This window comes from Cervus canadensis, chromosome 32 (assembly GCF_019320065.1).
Source record: "Cervus canadensis isolate Bull #8, Minnesota chromosome 32, ASM1932006v1, whole genome shotgun sequence".
Taxonomy (NCBI): domain Eukaryota; kingdom Metazoa; phylum Chordata; class Mammalia; order Artiodactyla; family Cervidae; genus Cervus; species Cervus canadensis.
Window position 1 is genome coordinate 23,580,278 of NC_057417.1, and position 26,549 is coordinate 23,606,826.

The window sequence follows — 26,549 nt, forward strand, 5'->3', positions numbered from 1 at the left end:
TCTTCACTGAAAAAATTCTGACATTTCCTTATATAGCATATTCACTGGATTCATAATTCACCCAAGTTGCTTCCTGAGACTGAGCATTGCTGGGCTTTCTGAGTAATTGAGACAAATTTTGTTTGTTAAATAAATTCCAGGCAAGAGCATATTTGACTTATGCACAAGGAAAGAATTCTTATGTAAGCTGCACAACAATGGAGTTTTATCTTATCTGAGGAACTTACTGCCGCTTGCCTGTGTGTGTTTTACTGCCAAAATAAAATAAATTGAATCAGCTCACACATGATAACATGCTCTTTCCTAACTCATACTAATTGCTTGGCTAATTGATGTTTGTTGAACTTTCTCCATTTCATTGAGTGATTAGGTACAAAGCTAACAGTTGACATCTGTAGGCGCTTAACTGGCGTCTGTAATTACTGTTAATGTTAAATAATTGTTACTTAATTGGAGTGGTAACTGAGTGAATGGAATCCAGATTGTGAAGCAAAAAGAAACCTAGTTAAATAAACATACATTTTCAGAGAAAAACAACATTTTTCTGCAGTTGTCAGAAACCAGAAATAATCCAGAGGCCACGGGATAGCCACGGGCTTCCTCCACGCAGGACACTCTCCAGGCCTGGGCTGACCCCACGCACTTGAAGCTGTTACCAGCAAGGAGGCCCTTTGTCGCTGAATGGTTCTCATTAAAGACTCTCCAGAACCAATTTGATGTTTTTTCTTAATGGCAAGAGTCTACTATTGAGTGTGAATTACTTTCTGAGACAAGTGAATTCGACATCACTGCCTAAACAAAGCACTTAAATATGAATGGAATGAAAACTGATGCTGGTCAACATTCAAGTGTCTTTGCTAATATTGCCAAGTATGGAGAAGTCTTTCCAAGAACAGCGGTGATCAATCAATAAAGTAAGGGAAAAGCTTTTCAGTGGACTCAAAGATAAACAGTGGCGTCTAATCATCTGACTAAAAGAATGTTATCCCCTGCTCTGCTAGCCAGCGTATTAAAAAGCAGAGACATCACTTTGCCGACAAAGACCCTTCTAGTCAAAGCTCTGGTTTTTCCAGTAGTCATGTACCATATGACAGTTGAATCATAAAGAAGGCTGAGCGCCTAAGAATTGATGCTTTCGAACTATGGTGCTGGAGAAGACTCTTGAGAGTCCCTTGGACAGCAAGGAGATCAAACCAGTCAATCCTAAAGGAAATCAACCCTGAATATTCATTGGAAAGACTGAAGTTGAAGCTCCAATAGTTTCGCCACCTGATGTGAAGAGCCAACTCACTGGAAAAGACCCTGATGCTGGGAAAGATTAAGGGCAGGAAGAGAAGGAGGTGACAGAGGATGAGATGGTTGGATGGCATCATCAGCTCAACGGACATGAGTTTGAGCAAACTCAGGGAGATAGGGAAGGACAGTGAAGCCTGGCGTGCTGGTGGGGTTGCAAAGAGTTTGACACCACTTAGCGACAGAACAACAACAACGCTCTGGTCCAACTCGGAGGGGCGCTCAAGATCTGGGAATCTGGTCTCCTTTTATCTGGGGAAGTGGAACTGCTGTGACAGTCCTACTCCAAAGACCAGAGCAAGATCAATTCAAATGCTCGGAATATCTTCCATCCCTGGAGCTGACATTCCTGTAACAGGATCCAACATGTACCCGGGATTCCTGACTATCTTCAAGCACAAGGTCAGCGAGAGCTTAGGTACCACTTAATGGAAAAATATCTAGTGGAAAACACTTTCTCACAACATGGAATATTTTTAGACCCTTCTTGGTGGTTTCACACTAAGAATACAAGGTGTCTATTTTCAAGAAGTCTCAAGGAATGAATCTATACAACGTAATTCCGTAATTCCGTGTGTTAAGAGTCTGGCTCCTATAGGAAGGTCAATTTCCATAACAAAAGGAACTGATTGCATGTTCTCTGCAGTGTGGAGTAGGAAGGAAAACTCAACCACTCACAAGTCCTTTGTCTCCAATCAAGCACCAATTACACTTCAATAGTATTTAATTTTCCTCATATCAGACATCTCTGTCTTCTAAAGACCCAAGAAAATGCTCTGAAATTAAAAAATAAAAAAAGTCCAGAGAAAGAAAAATAAAGAATGACTGACAGTCAGAGTTTCCCTTCTGTAGGATTTAAGACAGTACAAAAATGCAACTAATTTATAGAAGCTGAAATGAGCTCAGTTTATTCACCTGCACGTGGGGAATGAGCTTTACACATCATGTTCTCCTTACAACGAAACCCAGGACATGACAAGAAATTGTAAAATGGTCTCCATGTGTTTATTATAATCAGATTTTAAACTCTACATCTTTTTCTTTTTTTTTTTTAAAAGAAAGCTACCCCACACTCAGGGGTTTCCCTGGTGGCTCAGAGGGTAAAGCCTCTGTCTGCAATGCAGGAGACCCGGGTTTGATCCCTGGGTTGGGAAGATCCCCTGGAGAAGGAAATGGCAACCCACTCCAGTACCCTTGCCTGGAAAATCCCATGGATGGAGAAGCCTGGTAGGCTATAGTCCATGGGGTCGCAAAGAATCGGACACGGCTGAGCAATTTCACTTAACCCCACACTCAATTGCACTGTTTTCACTTACACAGAAAGCCCAGAATTATTTTAGGGGAGGAGCCTTGGTGGTAACTTTTACCTTTACTTGTCACCAAACCAAGGAACTCCCCCTTTGTGTCTAAACTTGATGAGTGAAGTGAGATCATCACCATGAAAAGATTTTATTAGGTCCTCACTTCCTGAACCTCATTCACAAGCAGCATCTTTAGAAACTTTTTTCTTGCCTCATCCCAAACCTCAACCAATTTTCTTAGCCTGGTTTTCCATCTACACTGGTGATAAAACCATATTGTCAAAGATACCCAAAGGCCCTACTAAATCTAAAGGCTCTGGCCTCATCTGTGTCCCATGGAGACCCTTCAGCACAAAATCGACCCCAAGAAGAGGCCAGTGTGTCTGCTAGGAGGTCCGGGGAGGCCTGAGAGAGGCCAACCAGTCCTGGTCAGTGAGACCGAGGTGGCTTCAGCGCTGCGTCTGGTGCTCAGCGTGAGGAGTGAGTGCCCACCAGAGTCCCGGGGCTGCCCTGGGGCAGGGGAGATGGGAGTCTGACCGAGGACGGTGTCTGCTCCTCTGCTGGCCACATTTCAGTAGACAGGGGTGCTCACTCCCTGCAGAAGGGAGCACAACCAGGGCCCTCTGCCCTTCCTGGATCGATCCCCACCCCAGCTACTCAGGAGAGGCACAGCTTTCACAGAGCGATGGGGTCAAATACACCTCCTGATCCTGTCTCATCTCTGACTTGTCTCAGCTGCAGGACAGATCCTGGAAAAGAGGCAACTCGGGCCCTTTTCTCTGCCCCTAACCTAGACCATGGCCCCCACCAGGGCTGGGACCAGGTACACAGAGGGCCCCAGAGAGCACCTGACTTTTGTTCTTCTCCCTTCCACACATGGCTTCCCTTCTTTTCTTTCCTCCAGGAAGCTCCGCCTTGGAGCAACTTCAGAGATTAAAAGAGATTAATGATGGTGGCAGGATGGGTATGTCTACTAAGTGCTCACTTTCTGCATTTCTGCCTGTAGATCAAAGTGGCAAAATCCCCAAGAAATAAGAGCCTAGAGTAGGTGTGTTGAGTGTGTTTTCAGTTGTGTCTGCGATCTCATGGACTGTAGTGCGCCGGGCTCCTCTGTCCATGGAATTTTCCAGGCAAGAATAGTGGAGCAGATTGGCTATTCCTCCTCCAGAGGATCTTCCCAGCCCAGGGATCAAACCTGCATCTGCTGTGTCTCCTGCATTGGCAGGCTTCACCACTGTGCCACCTGGGAAGCCCTTAGAGTAGGTAAAGAAGAGTAATAAATGCTGGCTGGACACACTGAATTGACCGATAAGTTCACTCCTTTTAAGGATAAACTGTCCAGAATTTGGGGCACACATCCTGTTGCCACTGTAGCAGTTCAGCCCACTAAATATGGACAAGAACTCAGTCTCTCTGCCTCATTGGGAAAATCAATTTTTTCTTTGGCAGATGGTTGAGTCACAAAGACAGAAGGATTCATAAAATTCACATGAACATCCTGTAAACATTTGAACACATAAAGATTAAATACAGCAATCATGACCTTGATTAAAGTTACTATTTTCTTTTTTCTTAAATGTCTCCAACCCTAGGCCTTGAACTTTGGAGGTTCATCTCCCCACACCTTTGGACAAGCTCAATTCTCACTGAGCAAGTCGTGTGTACCTACAAGCACGTGCCGTTTGATTAATTTCTTTCAAAATGTGAAATAAAAGGCATCAGAAGGAAGTAATGATTTGGAACACCTAAACACCAAAATCTTACTAGTCCTCTATTAAATCAGACGGGCTCGACAACAGAGAGAATCAGAACAAGATCAAAGAGGCAGAGGGATAGAAAACCTTCGAGGTGCCTACTCTGTTTCAGCCCCTCCTCCTCACCAACTAATTGTCTTATCCCCACCAGACACATTGGCCCAGGACTCCATTCTGCTATGATTGAAAAGTCTGACCTAAAGAGGCGAAACGATTTACTCCAGCTCACAAACAGACTGATGGGACTTGAGCCATGACCCCTGCGGCTTCAGTCAGACCTACATACCGCCCCCCCACCCATCTCGGGGGCCCAACATCAAAGCTGTGCCCCCACCAACCCCCCACCACAATCAGCTTGTGAGATTAGCACTGCCCTCCCACAGTGAAATTTTATGGACCAAATCTGCCTGCCGCCGGGGCTCAGCAGCATAATCTCGCCAGCAGCTTAAAGCCACGCTTCTGGAAGGCCGGAGCCCGGTGGGGCTCCAGAGAGGGAGAGGTGATGTGTGGCTTTAAACATCTGGAGGGGGGAAGCATACACGTGTCAGCACTCTTGTCAGACTGTTCAATAAGCCCAGGCTTTGAGGATTCTCCCAGCGGTGTTTGTTACCTGGTGTAAATTTGCCCTTTCTTACATGGCTTTTTATTGCTCTCGGCTAAGAATACTGGACAGAGTCAGGAGACCAGACTTGCGGGCGGGGCAGGCCGCTTTTACAGAACTTGAACTTGATGCGCCTGAAGCTGACAGTTCCTTGAAGACCGTGTCAACCATCCATCCGGTAAACACTGCCACTACCCAGAGTGAAAAACAGACCCAAACCCACAGGCACATAGCAAGACTCCCTGCACCTGTCTTTTGGAACTTGTTTTCCTGATATTTAGCAGTGTGAATACTAATCCCCTTAACAAAACTGCCCCCACGCTCCCCTCCCTTCCCCCCCCCACCCCCTGCTTCATCTCTTTCTCTCCAGGGAGGAGGGCGGGTGCTGGATACCAGTCCCTCTGTTTGGCACCACCTGGATTTGCGTTGATTCCGGCTCTTGTCATTCATGTTACCAACAGGAATTAGCATAAGGCATTAAGGGGAAACTCTGGAGGAGCCAAGAAAGGCCATTTTGATGGAAATAAGGGGCAAAGGAATAATCTGCCATCAACTAAAATGCTTATTTGTGTATGGTTTCCCAAGTAAAGCTTAGGGGGAAAAAAAAATAAAAAAGCCTGTGTTGATTTTAGTGTACACAAAGAAACCTTAATCCTTTCAAGGCAACTAAATCACCCCCAGAAAAGCAGCTCAGAAGAAAGGCACCCTGTCAGAAAGAGGACTATTCACAACCAAATAGATGCCACAAATCACACTCTGTAAGTAAACAAAAATAAGAATGTGGGAGACGTTTGATTGGAAAGGGGGCAGGGGTGTGCGGGGTTGGGGGGAGCAGGAGGGAAGACGCAGAGGGAGGGAGGTCACACAAGGCTGCTCACCACCCACCCCTCCTCCTGGGCCCTGAAGGGTGCCTTTCAGCCCCCTGAGGGCAGCCGGGCCTCAATGCAGAGCCAACTCTCAGGCCAGGGCTGGCTGATCCCAGAGAGGGGACACACATTCCAGAGCTTTCCCAGCAAGCTGGCAAAAGACAGACACAGTCACGTGGGCTGCGGGGGTCCTGTGGAAGCGGGTGGGGCGAGTGTTACTGAGACAGAGCACCTCCTTTGGAGGACCTCAGGTCCGCCGCAGGGTCCTCCTCCTCCTGTCTTACAGGGACCCACGACCATCTACCATCCTCTTGCCTTGTCAAAACGAGCGATAAACAATCGCACATTTTCCCATATGAGCCCTGTACGCTATGAACTGCCACGTACCTTCTTTTATTGGGCTTTTAGCATTACGGACAACAAATTTATACAAACTTTCAGTCCATCAAAATATACGATGAAATATAAAACTGGAATACTCCATTATGCAATAAAAAAAGATAAAATTCAATATGACAATAATTCTGGGAGTAACAGCAATCACATAAGCATGCACACCTCCAGGGAACGCTAAACATAATGTACTATTTAAAATTGCAGTTGGTTCGAATTCTAAAATAATCGGGGAGCTCAAAATAACTGCACTTCGGAATGTGTCTGACTAACCAGCTAGCAAAAACGCTAGCCAAGGCCACTGGAGAATGTGGACATGGTTTCAAATATCACTTTGTGAAGGCCCAACCCTGTTCAAGCTAGCCAGTATCTTCCATGGAACACAGAAGGTGACCAGGACGGGAAGCATACATTCTGCATTTAGCAATTATGATGCAAACATCATGTTCTATGGTGGAGAGGAAGAGATCAAAGAGTTTGTATAATTTATACCTTTCAAAGACTACATCTTTGCAAAAACCCGGTATTAGAAGTTCCCTTAAATTTCATTATTCCCAACAATACTGCAACCAATGAAAACCGCCCAGAAACCTATCGGTGGTGATTTAAGGGAAGTTTCCCCTTAATGTACTGCAATATCATTAGCCTCGCTCAGCCTCTACTGCAGTTTGGAAGAAATTAATGGAATAGCACGTATTTAAATTTTGCCCTCTTGCTCGTTTATTAACTTCACAGAAAGCCCACAGCAGAGTAAGGCTTGGTTTATGACCATAATCCTGTGAATACTAAACATGTACTGATTATTCGAGTCTGCAGTACAAACCAGCTATTTATCGTTTTCCAACTGCTGGGTAGTTGATAACTAACGATAAAGTTAAGGCATCCTGAGAATGATTATTCTCCATGATCACTTCCTACATTAAATGAAAGTCACAGAGACGCAGTCATTTCTTAGGCAAATCAATTTAAATAAGGATTCAATGTGTTCTTTTACAATAAACTGTTTTGGGATACATCAGGAAAGCATAGATTCTGTCTCAAGCAAAAATACAATTATGAACAGGAGCTCCAGAATGGTAAGGGATGACCATTGTTCTTTCTGCTTTCATTCAAGGCAAAGACAACAGAACAAATAGGAAAATAAACTACCGCTCGGATTTAAGGGCTCTTACCTTTGTTTATAACAGTATTGAAGAGTTTTTCAGAGCTGGCATCTGAGGCCTACAACACAAGAAGGGGGGAAAAAGAGTTATCGTTGTCATGAATACTGTCGTCACTAGCATCACTACTATTATTTTAAATCAATTTACTCCATTTTTGAAAAGCCTGAAAAGGAAAGCAGTAATTTCCCCCAATCCTCCATAAGGTGGTGCTGGTTGACTGCATGAGGCAGACCTGCAGTGCAGCTATTTGCTAAGGGGGAAAAAATCTGATTTTAAAAATGTGTCCTTATTAGACATATTATCTGTGCAAAACATATTTCTATGAGATGATACACAAAGCAATTCAGCTCATTCACATAATGATTTTGCAATTTCATTGACAGATCATTATTTTGGAAACGGTACTTTTTTCCACATTTGCAGACATGCCTGTTTTTCAATTTTCTCTCAGAAACCAGAAATGCCTATTATTTAACACTAAGCCTCTCCTCACTAAAAAGTGTTGTCCAGCACTCCCTGAAATTCGTTTTTAAAGATTTATCTGATGACCCCGAGGTCCTTGTCCCCTGTGGTAACCAGGACGACCTTGGTGTTGAAATGAAACCCAGCCGACCTGCCCAACACGCTGACACTATATACACTGTCAGCATTATTTCCTTTCCATTTTCTAGAAATCATGTCTGCTAATTATTACAGTGGCTCCAGGAAAGTGAAGTAAGCCTGTTTAAACAGCGAGAGTAAAGCCAATTTAAATTATACACTAATGTTCTGGAAAATCAACATAAAGTCGGTTTGGAGGAAAATGCTATGATGTTTCAGAAGCACTGTACTTCTACAATTTGAAAAATTTAAAAAAAAAAGAAACTTAAAAATTAAGCAGCTCCATTATGGAATAATTAGAGAATGTACCTGCATTTAAAGTTATAATGGTTATATTTATGCTATTTTTGCTACCCAACCATTGTAAGAAATCACTGATTTTCACACTTTACACACAGAGATGCATTTTTTGACAAAGCATAGAATTTTGAATAAATCTAGAGAAAATATAAGAAGTAGAGGGGGGGAGAATCTGAAAAACAACAAATTCAGACTCTGGAGCTGGCTTTTGGGGACAAAGAAGATACTCAATTTAGTCTTTTTGTGCTATGTTGACAAAGATGAGACATTCCTGTGTGATCCTTATGTCTGAAGCGAACAAGTTCTAGTTCTCAATGTAAGTGATACAGAAAGACATAAAATATTGTTACTATGACTATTTCCCCCTTTATTTTAATTCTAATCTTCCTACTGTAAGGGTGGTTCTGAAGATTAATAGATGAAGAAAAAAATGAATGTACATGCAAAACAAGTGCTGAATTACATATACTTATACATAAGCAGTTTAAAATAAAATAAATCCTAGATGGATGCTTCCTTTTATTTTGCATGAATAAAAAATATGCCAAGGGCCTTCCTGCCATTTTAAATAAAACTGCACACCATAGTAGCTTTTCATAAAAATAAACTGCCAAAAAAAGTACTGCATGGAGGGGGAAACAAGCCATGCATGAAACAAATCAAGAACACTGAGGTACAGAAGCAAAAATCACAGAAACAGTGTTGTCCTATTGTAACATTTAGTGAGATTTCTAGGAACAGGAGTTTCCAGCTAAAAACTTGGAGCAAAGAGCATTTCACCATTACTTGATGAAAAAGTGTCTCTTCAAATTAGAATGGCTATGTTAAATTCATGGCTTACACTACAGCTGCTATTTTTAAAAGGAAAAAAGGGGAGAGGCTGTTAATTAAATCAGTTTGCCAAAATGCAATAACCCTTGCAGATTTGAGGACTACCTATTAAAACGAGTCTCACTGGGCTAAAGAACCACAGAAACGAGGTATTGTATCATCAACGCAAAAAACAGCCAGGGAGGAGAGAAGGCCCCTGATCCAGCTTTTATTTGCACTTGGGGTGTGTGTGTGTAAGAGGAGGGAGAGATCAAACAGGACAGAAGCTGGAGGTGAAGAGGCCCTCTGTCTGGCTTGCACACCCTCCCTGGGGTTGCTACTCTAGCCTCAGCTCCACACCGTATTCTCAAGTAGCCAGTTTAGTGATCCTTATGTCTGAAGCAAACTTAGAGGATGTGATTATTATGATGCGATCCAGTAAGTTATTCAGGAAATGAGTCTGACAGGATATTCCGAAGGACTTAGGAGTAATGTTCTCTAATAAAAGCTTCTCCAGCCCTTTAATTTTCTGATACATGTCACAAAGCCCTTTTGCAACTGGGGAGGGGTGGGGGTGGGCAGTCTCAAAGAGGCCTCCGTGGAAAAACACCCCAAAGAAAATGATGGTAATGGGACTTTCGGCTAATCAGAAAAATGACCTGGAGCCCTTTTTCTCCCATCCAGGCGGTTCCAACTATGGCGGACCACAGTCCTGAAAAGTCAGAAAAGAGCTTCTCCGCCAAAGTCTTAAGCAGGAACTACAAGGAAATGCTTTGCTTCTTTCTCCACAAACTTTCAAATTTGACTTGCGCTCTAAAGCATTTGTGCAAATTTGCGGTTTCTGGGATCTTAATGCTAGTTTTCTTTTTCATTGTTTTTAAGAGAAAAATCTGCAGTTCTTTATGTTACCTGGACCTTTTTCCTGATTAAAAAAAAAAAAAAAATCAGGGACGATTAATGGAAACCTGGTGAGCCAAGAGTTGGCTGGCGAGCATAGCTTTTGCGTCTCTCCTCCCTTAACACAGGGGCACCCTTACATACTAAAGATCTTTAGATTTCGCTCGCCATTTCGCTTTATCCCCCTCACTTGGTTTTGCAGAGCCAGGGCGTTGTAGCCGCTATATCTAAAAACGATAGGAAAAAAAAAAACAACAAAGCTCTCTTTTGACTGCTTTTTATTTGGGGGAGGGGGATGGAAATAGATAAAATTTAAAAAAAAACAAAACCCACCACACTGAAAAATGATTCGACGCTGTACCTGGTGTTTAAAGAAAAGTTAAACTAGTCAAACAGATTGAAGAAAGGAACACAGAGAATGAGGAAAACGAATAAAAGCCTTCCGAGTAGACAGGGGTGGGACGCGGCCGCTCCGGTTCGAGGTCAATCTTAATTCCCTTCGGCCTCGGATCTCGGGGTCGGCCCCGAGCACCCGCACCCGCATGAGGAGGGGATCTCCAACAAGAAAAGAGAAACATCCCCGAAACTTAAGCGCGAGTTCTTTGCCCAGCTGTGGCAATTCAGAGCCCAGATCTCCTTTCGCTTCCCTTGGCCCCGCGTGCGGGCCAGGATCCCGACCTCGGCGCGGGGAAGCGCTACCCGGGGAACCGGCGGCGAGCGCAGCCTAGGTCTCCAGCCCAAGCCGGCGCCGGCCTGGCCCGAGCCGAAGGCAGGCGGAGCCCCTCGGGGCGGGTGGCGCCGGGGCGGCTTAGGTCCCCGGGCACCACGGCGCAGCTCCGGCCGCCCGAGCCCGGAGAGTCAGGGGTGAAAAGTACAAAGGCGGGCGGCCGGGCAGGAGGGAGGAGGGGTGGGTGGTGGCGGGGGGCTCGGGCGCGCCAGACGCGAGGAGCCCGCCCGCTCCTGCGGCCCCTGCCACCCCTGCCCGGCCGCCGCCAACAAAAGACCCCCGACTCCCTTCCGACCGCGGGCGCCGAGCGAGGCAGCCGCGCGCCTCCAGGGCTGCATTACCTGGTCGCCAAGGGTTAAGTGGTCCTGTCAGCCCCAAGTTCATGGTTTGGTTCCAAAGCAAGGCTCGTGGTGGGGGGATCGTCACAGACCACGGGTAAAATCAGCCAAACACGAAGAGAAAACGCCCAACTCCGACCCGGCTCGGTCCGCGCGGGTCTCGGCTCCTTTCTCGGCAAAAGTCTGGAAGCGGGTGCACGCGAACCAAATCCCAACGAGCGGCGGCTCCGGGGCGGCCGAGCGCCCGCGCCGCGCGTACATCCAGCGCGGCCGAGGCCAGGCGGGCAGCCGGCGGGCGGCCGGGAGGGAGCGCCCGGCCCGCGTTCGCCCAGCTGCCTCCCGGCTGCTCCTGCGGCGCGCGGGGCTGGCGGGGACTCGAGGGGCGTCCCGGGCGAGGCGGAGAGGAGCGGCCCGAGCTGCGGCCTCGGCGCGCGGAGCTAAGAGCGAGGCGGCGGCGGCGACGACAGGACAAAGGAGACCATGTGCGGAGGGGAGGAGGGAGAGGGAGGAGGAGTGCGCGCGGCGGCGGCGGCGGCAGCTTCTCCCCGGCGGCCGCCTCCGGCTCCCCGACTGCCGTTCCCGCCTGTCTAGCTGCCCCGCGGGCGGACCAGTCCCCGTCCCGCCGCCGCCACCGCTGTCGCGGCGCTGGAGGAGACGCTCCGGGAGTCCTTAATCGGGGCCGATCTCTCCGGCGCGCGGCGCGGGCGGCGCTGCAGCGTTCGGGGCGCCGGGCGGGCTGCGCGGGGCCCGCGGCGACTCCCGGCCGGAGCTCGCGGGCAGGCGGGCGGGAAGTGCCCGGGGCTGGCTCGGCTCCGGCCCGCGCTCCGCTCGCGGGCGCCTGCCTTTCCCGCCGGCTCGCCGCTCAAGTGAACTCCATCGGCGGCCGCCGCCGGCGCCGCAGGATCCCTGGCTGGACTGGTGGCGGGCGGGGGCGGCGGCGGCGGCACGGGGCCCCTGGCTCCGGACTTCGCTCCCCGACTGTGCCGAGCGCGCCTGCTCCAGACGCTCGCAGCTCTCGGAGCGGGACTTCCTCGGCGCGCGGAGCCCGAGCCGCCGGTGCCACCGCCCCTCCTCCGTCCCGCCCCGCGCGCCCCGCCCCTCGCCGCCCCTCCTCTCGGCCCGGCGCCGGGTCTGCCCCGCGGGGGCGCAGTCCCCGGGTGCGACATCGACAGCTGTCGCTGCTCCCCCCGCGGCTCGGGCCCGAGGTCCCCACGGCGGCCTTCCCGGCGGGCGGGCGGGCGGGCTGGCGCGGCGGGAACTGCAACGCCCCCGCGCCCTCCCCACAGTTGTCGCTTCCAATACTGCGCCGCGGCTGGGGAAGGCCACTAGGCCCGCGGTCTAGGCCGGTCACGTCGGTAAAGAGCAGGCTCTCTGGGCGGTTCCGAGGGCTCCACGAGAAAGTGATGTGGATAAACCGCCTGGCACACAGTAGGTGCTCAAGAGTAGTAAGTCCATTGTTGAAAATGAGGGGGCGGGGGTGGTCAGAGTCTAGTATTAGTTAAAAAAAAAAAAGGTCTTAATCCAACCTTATCTCCACCTGATCAAAGGCTGGGCTGCAGTTTGTTCGGTCTCAAAGATAACAGTGCCTGGCATGGCCCTCCACAAATCACACCCCCCCACTTCAAATCCACTGGCATTTATGCCCTCCCCTGGACAAAGCTTCCAGGTGGCTCAGTGGTAAAGAATCCGCCTGCCAATGCGGCAGATGCAGGTTCCCTCCCTGGGTCAAGAAGATCTCCTGGAGAAGGAAATGGCAACCCACTCCAGTATTCTTGCCTGAGAATCCCCGTGGACAGAGAAGCCTGATGGGCTACCGTCCACGGGTGGCCAAGAGTAGAACACAGCTGAACAAGTGAGAGAGATATCCACAAATGTGGAGAGGGTTTCCGCCAACAAATGCAGGGAGAGGACTGAAGCAATGCCACAGCCCAGCTCTGCAGGGACGGACATTTACCATCACTGTGTTCTCTAGGGCCTGAGGCCGGGAGGGGGGCTGAATGACCACAAACTTGGCCCCTGGTGGCTTCCCCTGAGCAACACATTCCCACCAGAGTGCCCATGTGTCCAGTCTGGCAGGTACCTGAGTAGGATTCTGGCCTTCTTTACTCACCGTCCCAATCACAGAGTCCCCAAAAGAGTGCCAGGCCATACACAAGGGGTGAGGAGACCCTCTGCAAACACCTGGAGTTTTCATTCCACCCCAGCTGCTTGGCAGGGCTCCCTCCTTGGCACACAGGAAAATGGCTGAGATTTCCCCAGCACAAGGCAGGCAAGCAAGGCTGAGGTTGCACCTGGGAGGAAGTTCCAGTGTGCATACAGGAGCCACGGGAGGGGGGTGAGAGAGCTCCTGACTGCCCTTCTTTGCCACCCTCAGCCGGAGTGCGGCTGGGCAGAGGAAGGGATGGGGCTGGGAGCGATGCACACATCATCCAAATGACACAGAGGGGGTTTCAAGCAGTCACGTCCATTTGAAGGAATGTTGAACTCCATCCCAGCTTCACCTCTTTGAAGTTGAATATCCATCACTGTTTGATTTCATGGCACTCTTGAGAAACCTCTCAAGGGGAAAAAGGTGGGTACTTGCTATATGGCATACATTTTTTCCCCCTTTAACTTCCAAATACAATTAATTTTGGAAATAAGAGGCGCTGTCTCTCTTGCTTCACAACACCCCTCAAACCCAAATGGTGGCACTATGTGGTGGTTTTTTTTTTTTTTTTTAATTTTTTTTTCTTAAAAGATAGATCATAGAGATTTTTCTCTACCCTGACTCCCAGAGTAATCACAAGGGAAGATGTCTCCAAAGGTGTGAGTCTGGAGTTGACTATTCCAGTTGCTTATAAGATGTGTCAAAAACCAGCTGAAGCCCTCAAGCCAGAGGGTATTCATTCTGAAGTTGTGGGTACAATACCAAGGTAGCTCAAAGGCAACATTAAATTTTCAAGAAAAGACATTTAGATGTTGTTTTTTGCGGGGAGCAACCAAAATGGGACTGTTTTCCTGTCTTGCTCGCTAATAAAATCAACATTACGGGGAAGAAAAGGCCTCAGCTCCTGCCTGGTCCCCTACAGGGTAAACTGAGATGCACAAATAGCACCAGGCAACTTCACCGACCAACTCAAACCACCGCTTAGCCCTGTAACGTGCTGTCACTGGGCCACGCAGCTGACACTTGCCACACCCTGCAACAGACTCTCATCTCTGATTGTCAGGGAGCAGACCTCAGACGAAAGCCTGGGACTGATCTGCATGCGTCTCTGGGTCTTGATGATCTACAATCGGGAGGAATGCAGAACCGCTAGGAGCTGAGCCTCTAGAGAACCCACAGGCTGGACCTCTGCACCACTGCGTCCCTGTATTAACCCCGCCAGGTCCATGTTAACCCCGCTGGCGCCCCACGCCCTGCTGCAGTCCCTACCCCGCCACTTTGTTTCATTCTCAGCTTCACTAGACCCAGGAATGGGCCCATTCTGATTGGGATCCAAGTTGCTCTATTCCCCCTCCTCTCTGGCAGGGAGGAAAGCAATGTCAAAACTGGAAGGGAGTGGCTAGAGGGACAGCATCAAAAGTAGAAAGAAGGAAGCAAGAAGCAAAAAAAAAAAAAAGGTCATCCACACACTGGGTGATGGATCTGGTCAGAGATCTGACTTGCAAGAACCTAGAAGATTTATTATGTTCTTCCCTTTATTGGAATTTTAATCTACAGATTATAAAGTCAAAGGCTGGCAGCTACCCTGTCTGTTATATTTAGAAGGTTTAACACACTGAGCACTAATGGCTTCTTAATGTCACCTTCAACCTCTGAACCAGATCTAAGAAGGGCAGGTCTCACAAAGGGGAGGCCCTGACTAGAAGCAGATAGTAAGATTATGGATTCAATGGTCTTTCCGGGGTTAGATTATTTCAGAAACAATGACAATATTTTTTTTTTCTTGGTCATGCCACGCGGCTTGTAGGATCTTGGTTCCCCAATCAGGGATTGAACCCAAGCTACAGCAATGAAAGCCTGGAATCCTAACCACTAGGCCGCCAGCAAACTCCCAACAAGTTTTAATATACAACCAAAAATCTTTGGAAGCCACCTCCCTCGTGGCTGAGATGGAAAAGAATCTGCCTGCAATGCGGGGGACCTGGGTTTGATCCCTGGGTGGTAAAGATCCCCTGGAGAAGGGAATGCCTACCCACTCAGGTATTCTTGCATGGAGAATTCCATGGACAGAGAAGCCTGGGGAGCTACAGTCCAAGGGGGCCAAAAAGGGTCAAACATGACTGGTTTAGACCGACTAAACCACAATACACATGAACAAATCTTAGGCAAGTCTATGATTAACCAGTAAAAAAATTTTTACAAGCTAAATTGAAATATGGAGACTTCCTCATGAATTCTCAAACTACATCTAAAGACAAACTAGGAAATTCTTCTAAATCATTCTAAATGGCAGTATTAAAGCTTAAAATATGAAATTTGATTCAACTTGTATCACAAACTACCAGACTGAGACTAAACATTTTTTGATAGGCTATTTCTTATTAATTCTGGTTTTCTGTCAGGTACCTTATATAGAAAAAGTGCATTAATTTCGAGGTGTTCTCCCTCACAAATATAACTTCAGTCACTCCCTAAAAGAACATATGCTGGGTGATTCTTGGGGTGGTTTAAAGGAAGAGGAAGTCTTTACAAAAATTCCCTTCAGTTTTTCTATGTTAAATTATGTAGTTTGAAAAGACTAGGAAAGAGGAGTGATAACATATGAGTTTTGTCTCCCAGCTACCCTTAGAAAAGATGGCACCCCACCTGGCTTACTTCTGTGTCTCCTAGAGGGCTTGATCTTTTCAAATTCTAAAGTTTTTCAAGCGTTAAAAATACAAGTTTCTACTTGTTCTTTGGGGAGAGGTTAAAAGCCAGCATCTGGCCTCCATCATGACCTTGTCATTTCTGAGCCAGGAGACCCTGGGCAAAGCTCTTCTCTCTCCCAGCTCCGTCTCCTCACCTGTAAAATGAGGTGACAAGAGTATCTATACTTTATAGAGCTGTTGTCAGTAACAGCCCCCCAGCATGTAGCAAGCAGGATATACGTGTTGGCTACAGTAATTAAAGATGGCATTCTTGGGGCTTCTGCGGTGGTAAAGAATCCGCCTGCCAATGCTGGAGACATGGGATGGTTTGATCTCTGTTCCAGGAAGATCCCACATGCCCTGGATCAACTAAGTGCATTCCCCAACTACTGAGCGTGTGCTCTAGAGCTCGGGAGCCTCAACTACTGAGCCCACGTGCTATAGCTGCTGAAGCCTGAGTGTCTAGAGCCCGTGCTCCGCAACAAGAGAAGCCACCGCAGTGGGAAGCCTGCACTCCACAACTACAGAGCAGCCCCTGCTCGCCGCAGCTGGAGGAGACCCATGCACAGCAACGAAGACTCAGCGCAGCCAAGAATAAATGAAGAAAATTATTTAAGAAATTAATACTCTCTACGTCAGAGAGAGTATACCAATATATACCAAAGATACCAAATAACAGTATCTTCTGTATGGCTGCAGCCATGCCTTCTATGGGATCCCCTCAATGGGGATCACCACAGTCATGATGAAAAGAACCACGCGAACATCATAAGTGACACCAGTCCCCAGCAGGGGAGACAGTGGTTTGCACCATCTGTACCAGAGCAGAGAACTCCATCTTCACATAGGCTTTACTGTCAACAGTTCTACTAGATAAGGCCCGAACCTGGCTACAGATTATTGCATAGCCTGGGCCACATAATAAGGTGGGAGGGATGGGAATCACGTGGATCTTTCTGATGGATTATAAAGTCCAACCTTGGATCAAGCAAAATGTTTTCAGAGTTTGCAAGGCTCTAAGACATGATCAACCTCCTAAGGGTAAGGGCGTCAATTTCTTCAAATAGGAAAAGAGTGTGCATCCCAATGATGTCATCTTGCCACATTAAACAGACATTTCCAGTTTAAACAGGCTCACAAACACTGGAAAGCACCCAAACTCCAAATAAATAAATAAACAAACAGGCACGGTTTTATCTCTAACCATACAAGTGGTTTCTTATTGGTGCACAAGCGTGTTTTTGGTTCTCATTTCTTTTCTCGGTGCAGGAAAGCCACTACCTCAATTTGGTTTTGAACTCGATCGTACAAGGACTGTGTCTCTGCATCTCTGTTCAGGCCACAGTCACGTAGAAGGGACAGACGTGTGTCTGGAGACAGGAGTCGAGGCTTTATTATCTATCTGGGAGGGTTTAATGGGAACCCGTTCCCTAGGATCAGTGTTCTGCCTGAACCCACCTGGCTTCTTCCGGATATAACTCACATCTTGCGATGTGTTCACATGCTGTGTGCCCCACATGGCACTAGCATGCCTACCTCAGAAGAGGCATGATGGGAGAGGAGGGCGGGCTGGCAGACGTTTTGTCCTTCTATTGCTGAGGCTGCAGGCGCCTGACCAATGTCTGGGCACCTGTTGAAGTGGAGGGGCACTCAGGGCAGAAGACAGGCGCTGGGAAGCCCAGAGGGACCTGCAGGTTGACTGCAGTGCCTGGGGCCTCCCTACCCATGGCTGGCGACCAACAGCCCCGGGGGGAGAACTAAGTCAACAGGTTGCTCGTCACCAGGAAGCGGGAAACTCCCTGGGAGCAAGCTTGTCCTGCTTCCCACCTCAGCAAATTCCTGACTTTCCAAGCTGTCCAGCCCAGACATGAAAACTCTTGCAGGGTCCCAGGAATTTCTCCCGTGCAGGCCAGTTCATTTTGCACTAGGGATCGTGACCTCCCCCTCCAGTGATGCACAGAGAGCCAGCCTTCTGTTGGTGCTCAGTCGTGTCCGACTCTTTGCAACCCCACGGACTGCAGCACGCCAGGCTTCCCTGTCCTTCACCATCTCCCGTAGTTTGCGCAAACTCATGTCCACTGGGCTGGTGATGCCACCCAACCATCTCATCTTCTTTTGCCCCCCTCTCGTCCTGCCCCGCATCCTTCCCAGTCCTGGGTGGCCTCAAACGCCTCTGCTGTGCCTTGCGCCCCCTCTGAACAGGCCATCTCTAAACGGCAGCCTCATTACTCATCACTCTGAAGGGAGACTGCAGTAGCTCACGCTCTTCCTGCTGTAAAGCAAAAGTCTCTACCATTATATGCCTGTGTTGCTACAATTGATCACGGTGCTGCAACAAGAGAGAAGTAAATAACTGAACTGGGTTAGTTTATGATGCATACGATTGAGACGCAGGGGGGAATAAATATTTTCCGAGTGTAGAAGTCAAGAAAAAGAATTTTACTTTCAAACTTCACAGTGTACTATAAACTACAAAGGGGAAAAACTATAAGAAACAATAAAATATCTCTTACCTAGCCACCAAATCTACATAAACTATTAATATTCAGAAGCTGACAGTCCCACCAAGAAAGGCAATGGAAAGACAAACCACCCATTCAATCTCTGCTGGTGTTGCCCAGTGGAATCTAAACTTTTCACAGAAGGGCACAAGAGCAGGACGATGGGGGCCGTGCCTGCCTCGTGCCCACCTGGGTTTTTCTCCCTTCTCCATCGGACCATTCAGCACTGAGGGGTGTTTGTGATCTGGGGTCTAGAGACCTGCATTTGCTATGGAGGTCATGTTCCCTGAGGCCAGGTAGTCACTCTGTCCTAGTTACATGCTCGAATCTCCAATACCCAGCTCCTCTCACTATATCCGCACAGAAATGGGAGTGGGGTGGGAGAACCAGTGATGATTAAAATGAGAAATGTATACAAAACGTCTGTGTGAGCTAAGAGGATGGGTAGAAAAAAATGTGTAAATAACTCAATGAAGATGACACATTGAGGAAAGTCAAGTGTTAGGATGACAAGAAGGTGCTTTTGGCGAGGCATGTTCTTTGGCTGTCTTTGCCTAAATTGTCCCAGATTCTGATCCTTAAGCAGGCTTACTGGATTTTATAATTCATGGTCCCTGGCCTGGGTGGTTAGGGGTGTGGGCTGGATGTTAGAAGGACGTTAAGTTTCAATCCAGTCTCGATTAAGATAGCTTGAATTGTGAGTTAGATTTTCCTAAGCCTCACTTTCCTCATCTGTAAAATGGGGCTAGTAACAGACTTCAACCCTTATAGTATGTTGTTGAAAATCTTAAATAATAAACTATAAGGCAACTTGTGCTTCTTATACACAAGGAAGACAGGTTAAGAAGGCCTGTAAACTGGATGCAGCCATTTCTGTTTGGGGGCAACCGAGGGGTAGTTGGTCTAGTGGTTAAAAAGCACAGCTTCTGACGACAGAACTTCTGGGTTCAACTCCTGACTCCCCCCTCCACTCCCGCTTATTAGTTCTGTGATGGTGGACAGATTGCTCTACCTCTCTGTGCCTCAGTTTCTTCATCTGTAAAATAGGACAGTAACAGCACATACTAATGCTACAGAAGCTGCTGCTGAGGGAGTGACGAACCACTGTGTGAAGGCACTTGGAGAAGTGCTCTGTCTTCACTGACTACCACCAGCCATCGATGAGCAGATGCTAGGTGGGGAAGACTGGCTGACAGTCAGTGGCCTCTCTCAGCTTCAAAAATGGAGGTGGTCAAGCACCCAGTCCTTTAGGGGATGGGCTGGAGGCTGGGGGGAGGAGGACCGAGCTGGGGGGAGGAGGACCCAGCTGGGCCCCCCCCCCCCCTGCCCCGTGTGTGCCCCAGGGGCTGGACAGCAGGGGGCCCAGCAGGAAAGGCAGTCCCTGTGGTCGCCACCAGGGGCGCAGCCATCTGTGAGTCGGCAGCTGCACTCAGCGGCCCTGCTAGAAACGGCTGCCCTGGCAAACTGGGGTTGCTGGGGAACCAACCATGGTTCCCAGTTCTCTCTGCGAGAGGCATGTGACCCACTCTGGCCTGAGTGAGCTTCCCCGAACTTCCAACAATTCCAGAGAGAGCCAAGGGCCCTTGAAGCCCCCTGAGGTCATCGGGTGGCCGCTTGAACGGTTCACGTGCATCTCGAGATAGGAGCTCATGTGGCCTCCCCCGACATGTGTACAATTAAACAAGTCACACCAGGTACATTGTTAGAATTTCAGTTAAATGCTACACTGATACGACACTGTATTTCTGTATCTGTCTTGAGGACCCTCCTTTCTAGCTTCGGTTAGTCCCAGGGAAAGACTGTGGCTATACGAGGTCTGGGTCAGGCTCGAAATGTGATTCTAATCCTCATTTCAGGGCCTTGAAATGAAAGAGAGGGAGGAGACCAACCAAGGAGCTAAACCTGAGACCAGGGAAAGACAGAGGCCATAAATCATATACCCTGATGCCACTTACTGCTTCTGAGTCAGTCTCTCAAAATATATGTTACAATATATTTTTCGAAAATGTATACAATTATTACATCATCTGCTCTGACATCAACCCTGTGAGGTCAACAGAGACACGGCTCTTCTCCTCCATATTTCAGACGAGGCAGTTGACACAGAGAGTGTAAGTACGCCCTTTGGAAGTGGAGGAGTCTGGACGATAGCAAGGTTTCAGCAGGTACGTCCTGCCCCTTCTCCTCTGTACCGGCGTCCACCGACCACACTACTGGATGAATCTTGATTCTTCACTCCCTTGGCCAAACTTGGACTTCCACATACTCCCAATGCTGAAATGGCACTTCTAGATCTAACTCAAAATAAATTCTGATATCTAAAACCTAGAGACATTTCAAGATCCAAGAGTCATGGTAAAGGTATCTGAGCTGTGTGAATACTACTAAGATACAAGAATAGCTTACTTGCACAGGTTTTGTTGTTTGAACGGTGACTTGCAACCCATATTAAGGTAATTTGTGAAAGAAACACGAGAAATGGTGGCCAGTTGCACTTTGGTGATCTTTCCCTACAGCCATCTCTCTTTTCCTGGAAACATGTTACCTGAAAGCATTAATACTCTCTAGGGTACTGGAAATTCTTCTCCTCTGTCTATACTCAAGCACCTAGCAAAGCTCTTATGCTTTCATTTTAGCTTCATTGTGCAGTCTCCTGATGATCCAAATATTTACTTGCAGAAATTCTTGTTGGGTAAGAGCGGAACATTTGCTTCTACTGTTTCGATGAATCATATGGTCGCTGGGGTACTAGGTGGACAGCTACGATGTCAAAGAATCCCCTTGGTTTATCTTTCCTAAAAGCATTCTTATTGACCAATGTTTCTGATTCTTCCCCCTTGTCCTGGTCTTGGTTTTCCTCCCTGTCCCTTCCACATCAATAGGATGGATCAGGAAACTCTAACATGGCCATTCCAGGCACCTCCACCTCTGTGGCTTCATCAGTCAAATGGGTATACTCTGCAAATGGTCAACTGCTATACAAACACCAGTTGCTAAGAACATTCATGGCAGTTAAGGCTAAGGGTAAGCCTGCATGCCCGCAAAGACCTGCTAACGCCTCTCTGGTCCTGTACAATCTCCACTTACAGACTTTTACTGAAAGTTAATTAAAGCAGCACTTTCTTCTGCTCAAAACTCCAGTTTCTTTGGAAGGTTTCCTTAGGGATATACATTCAAGACAATGTCTGACAGGTTTCTTGGCTCATCTCTCAACACTGTTATTCCTTTGGGGGGCATAAATGTCCTTTGCGAGAATAAGCAGTAGCTTTGGAGAACAAAGATTCAATCTCTTGAGGGCCAGGACTGTGCCCTTACCCACCCTACCATCATCATTCCTCTAAACATCTTGGTACTCTCATGCCTTACATGTAACAGGTGGTCAGTAAACAGTGTCAGGACAACACCTCATTGAGTGAAATGACCATTTCCCTGCCAACTAAAACAGAAGAGAATGAAGACATTGTTTCAAAGAGAAACTGAACGATAAAGTCCCCCCCACAAATTGCTGCCAGTCTCGGATTCCGCAGAACACAGAAACCCACCGTCATAAGGTGAGCGACAGAGCCCATTTAACTTCTCTTGAAAACAGAATACTCTCTCCATTCATCCCACCCTCTCCTTCCCCTCTGCGTCCACAAGCCTGTTCTCTATCTCTGCGTCTCCACTGCTGCTCTGCAAATAGGTTCATCAGTACCGTCTTTCTAGACTGCATAGAGCATGGAGACATACACACTACCACATGGAAAACAGCCAGCCAGTGGGAATTTGCCGTATGACTCAGTGAGCTCAAACTGGTGCTCTAGGACAACCTGGGGGCGGGGACGGGGTGGGAGGTGGGAAGAAGGCTCAAGAGGGAGGGGACGTACGTATACCTGTGGCTGATTCATGGTGATGCAAGCCAGAAACAACACGAAACTGTAAAGCAATTATCCTTCAATTAGAAAAGAAAAATAAAGAGAAAATTGATAAAAAGAAAAATGATAATACCACATCGACCACTGAAGCTGCCATTCTCCCACGGAAGGTGGAGCTCAAGCTCTCTGCCCTGGAATCGAGGCTGGCTCTGTAACTGTCTGGACCAAGAAAATGTGGAGGAAGCGATGCCCTGGAACTTCAGAGCTTGTTAAGGCAGTAAGAAGAACTTCTGCAGGTGTGAAGAAGGTCTGGCAGCTTCTGTTTCCTTCCTCTTGGAACCCAGACACCATGTTGTGAGGAAGCTCAAGCAGCGACACATAAGGGAGAATTCAAGCCAGGGAACCAAGGATTTAGGCGAGCTCCCAGCCAAAAGCCAGTAACAACCTGCCAGCCTCTTGGGAGTGGCTCCTCCAGCTCCGATTGAGCTCACCTCAGCTGATGCCACGTGCATCAGAGAGAAACTATCATGCCCAAACTGCAAAAGTATAAGCAAGTAAGTCACTGTTGTGTTTTCAGCTCTTAATTTGTAGTTTGTTACAAAGCAATTGGTAATGGACATAAGCATCTAAGTCAGTGCCAATGTTCAGAAAAAGGAAGAAGATGAGACAAGGATGAGACAAGCCGTGAGCATCACCTTTGTATTCTGGCCTCTGCAAGGGAATGGCCAGGACCTTGAACTCAGGGAAAGAACCCTACTGAAACAGAGATAAAGAGCACCAACCGAAAAATCCTAAAGTCAAAAAAACATTGTCAAACCAAGGCAAAGTTTTCTATTTGATAAAGTAGGAGAAAACTTAACATGACAATGTTAACGAAAGAATAAATCTGATCTCTCCCTTTCCTTTCGGAGGCTGTGACTGTTTGCAAAACTAGAAAGTCTTTAGTAATCCCTGCTCTTATCTAAAACAGATTGCAGTTTTAAGCACAGCCTCGTGAAACTGCAGGTTCAAAGGAACCTGAAACCGCATTAGCATAAAATCTGGAATTCTCATTTCCACCAAATGCACAGCTGCCATCTGACAGCTCTGCTGTGATTTCAGTTTCAAATAGAAACTGAAAGTAGCTGAGGTGGCGTGGGCCACAGGCTCCGTGCTTCCCATACTGGCTCCCTCCCCATGCTCACACATTCGAGGGAGTCTCAGAGGTGCACCCAAAATCTTCGGTGATGAAGCAAACCCCCTACGTGGCAACCCACCCAACAAGACTAGCAGGGGAAAGCTCCAAAGCCACGGACGGGCTTTTCAGTAAGGAGGGCTAGGGGTTGCCCATATATAATATGAGTACTTGGCTAACATTACTAGAAGTGTTAAATATTTTTTAAGTAAATTCCCACCAAGCTGCTAGGACTGAGTGGGTAGGGGAGGCAGAGCACCCTTTCCCGGGTTCTGCATTATAAATGCCAAGAAACCCACACTCCACACGCTCACATTTAAATGCCAGCAGGTATGCTGCCTCACTTTCATGATTCACTTAACACCCTCTCAGCTTTCTCCTGAGGCAATGACAACTCTAGGCAACTACATTTTAATTCTGGAAAACCCAAGGGGGGAGGGGTTGTTTTGCCTTCTGCTGAAATACCATCACCTCTGGGATAAAAAGTTACACCTCTTTGTATAGGAAAGTGGGGAAAAAGCTCAGATGTGTCTGATTCCCTTGAGGAATACATGTGCTGTAAAAGGAGGTTCCTACCCCCGTGTAGAGAGGGTGGATTTGCCCAGAGCATCCCAAACTTCCTCCTCTGATCCTCTGCACGAATTCAAGTGACAGCTGGCGGGGCCGCGCGCGCAGCACATGAAAAGCTGGCTGCAGCCGCCCAGGGAGCGAGAGGCAAGGCCCCCGCCTCCTTCCCCACGTGCCTCCCGCTGCCCGCCGGGTCCTCCGTCCACCACGCCCCGCTCCCAGCCATCTGCTCCTGAGCCAGGGTGTGGGTGTTAACTTAACATCCATCTGCACCAATGCAAGTGATGGGGATGGGGCCCACGTGCAGTCCAAGCATCCTGGGCCCAGAGGCTCACGGGAGGTGAGGGGGGTGGTCCTTCAGCCGCTCACTTCCACCCGGGTTTGCGCCTCCTTACAAGTTCCTCTACTGTTAGTGTACAACTTTTCATATTCTCCAGGAGGAAAAAAAAAAATGTAGCGAGCATCTGGTATTTACACAGAATCTTAGAGGGAGTTGACGGATTTAATTACAAGTGTTAGTAAAACAGGAAAGTTGTAGCCAGGCTTTCAAATAGCCACTCGCCTACAAGGAACAAGACCTACCTTTGTGCTGCTGGTGAAGAATGCCATTTATTTTCCTAGCGATGAGTTTTCCTGGAGAGGGGGAGGTTGGGGAAAACACAGTTGCTGGCTGGTAGCTTTCACGTAAATTTACGATGTCCTTCTTATACAAAGATCAAGCCGCAAACAACATTCAACTCGGCTGCGTGCGCCAAGTTGTTTTTCCATCCCCACTAGTGGTGATGGATGGATTTTCTGTTACCAGCACTCACTGAGAGCCAACATCGTGTATTTATGAAATGACTGGTGGGTTTAAAGGTAAAACATAAGGCCAGGAAAACGATTACAGATAACTAGCCTATGTGAGGATTAGAGAAATGAGCTGATCGTCATCGGCAGCAGTCTCTGGTGAGTTTTAAAAACTGCTTGAGGGCCACTGTGGGTCATTACAGGTCAGGTCAGGCGCTGAAAAACGCTGTACTGGATTAACAAAGTCAGGAGACATGAGTGTTAGAACATGCCCACGGCACCTGGCTGCGGCTTTTAATAAGTCACTGAACCTTAGGTTTACCAATAAAATGCATACAGGTTGGGATGGGATGAATCATCATCTCCTCTCTCTCTCGCTCACTCTTTTCAATATATAAGGTCTTGTGATTGTACTTGATCTAATATCTAGATTATAAACAGAGAACAGTCTCTGTGCCAGAAAGCAGTATTTTCCTCCTCCTGTTTTCTTGGCGGTTTCATTATTAATTTCTAAGGAGGGCACACTGTTTGACATACCTTTTCTGAGGTGTCCCACTCTTGGAATTGCCCGATAGACCAGCAAAATGTCAGCAGTATGCTACGGTTTGCATTTCATCCTTCCAACTGGTAAAGTACCATTTAACTTTCTCGTCAAAACAGTCGAGGCTCAAGTGGGCCTCTTTAGCTCTGCGCCTCTATCGCTTGGTACCCGGGCTCATTAAGCCCGTTTGCCAGCTTTGTGTTTTAAAAGCAAAACCAAAAGGGTTAATGTGCCATCATGCTCTCTTTAATCTGAAATCCACAGGGAAAGGACTTCAGAAAGGGAAAAAAAACCCATATACCCTCTCCTTAACCCCCCTCCCGCCACCAGACACACACACACACACACACACACCAGAACACTGCACAACTGGAAGCTGGCCTTTGTCTTCCTCAGACCATTCTGAGCCAAGGCAATGTGCACACCACATTGGGAATCAATTTAATCATTTCTGACTTCTCAACAATCAAATAAAACAATAAATAGCCTGAACTGGGCTTGAAGGGGAAGAGGACCACATGTATTTCCTCTCAGGATTTTTCTTTTTTTAAAACATGAAAGTTTGGCTTGAAAAGAACTTATTGCACAGGCACATGTGGCCTCAATAGGATAGATCTTTAACCGATGAGACAGATTCCAGATTCAGGCACACAGTATCAGGATTTAAGTCCTCAGAATTCGGTAATGGAAAGTTTGGGTCACATTAAGGGCTGTAGGATCCAGGGATAAGATTTAGTTTTGAATTAACCTCTCGGGCAGCCTGAGCTCTCCCCCTCAGAAGCACCATATGTCTCCAATTCTACGTCGTTCCTTCTCTCTTGGCACTTCCCATTCGATGGACCAGAAAATTCCTGGCTTTAGACCACTTCCCTGAATATTTATCGTTGACTCTCATTCTGAGAATTACTTTTTTTTTTTTTTAAGACGCTCTTTTAAAATAGTTCCTGACTTTTTATTTTGAAAAATCTCAAACTTACAGAAAAGATAAAAGGATGGTATGAATAATACCCAAGGCCCTTCATTTATATTGCTTGATTGGTAACATGTTACCATACCGACTTTATCTCTCGACACTCTTGAACTGTATTAAGACACACATGGGACTTCCCTGGTGGTCCAGTGGTCAAGACTCCGTGTTCCAATGCAAGGGGTGTGAATTTGATCCCTGGTCGGGGAGCTAAGATTCCCACATGATGTGCAGCCAAAAAAGGGGGAAAAAAAAAAAAGATACCACTCTAAACCAA

The 26,549-nt window shown here is 47.6% G+C and overlaps 1 protein-coding gene across 5 annotated transcripts in view; it reads right to left on the reverse strand.

Moving 5' to 3' along the window:
* Positions 1-26,549, reverse strand: part of AUTS2 (activator of transcription and developmental regulator AUTS2) — a 1,185,039-nt gene that overhangs the window by 88,986 nt on the left and 1,069,504 nt on the right. For all 5 annotated transcript variants that reach the window (XM_043455591.1, XM_043455590.1, XM_043455588.1 and 2 more), the window contains one exon: positions 7,381-7,429. In XM_043455591.1, coding sequence (XP_043311526.1) covers positions 7,381-7,429 — 49 coding nt within the window. The remainder of the gene's footprint in view (positions 1-7,380; positions 7,430-26,549) is intronic.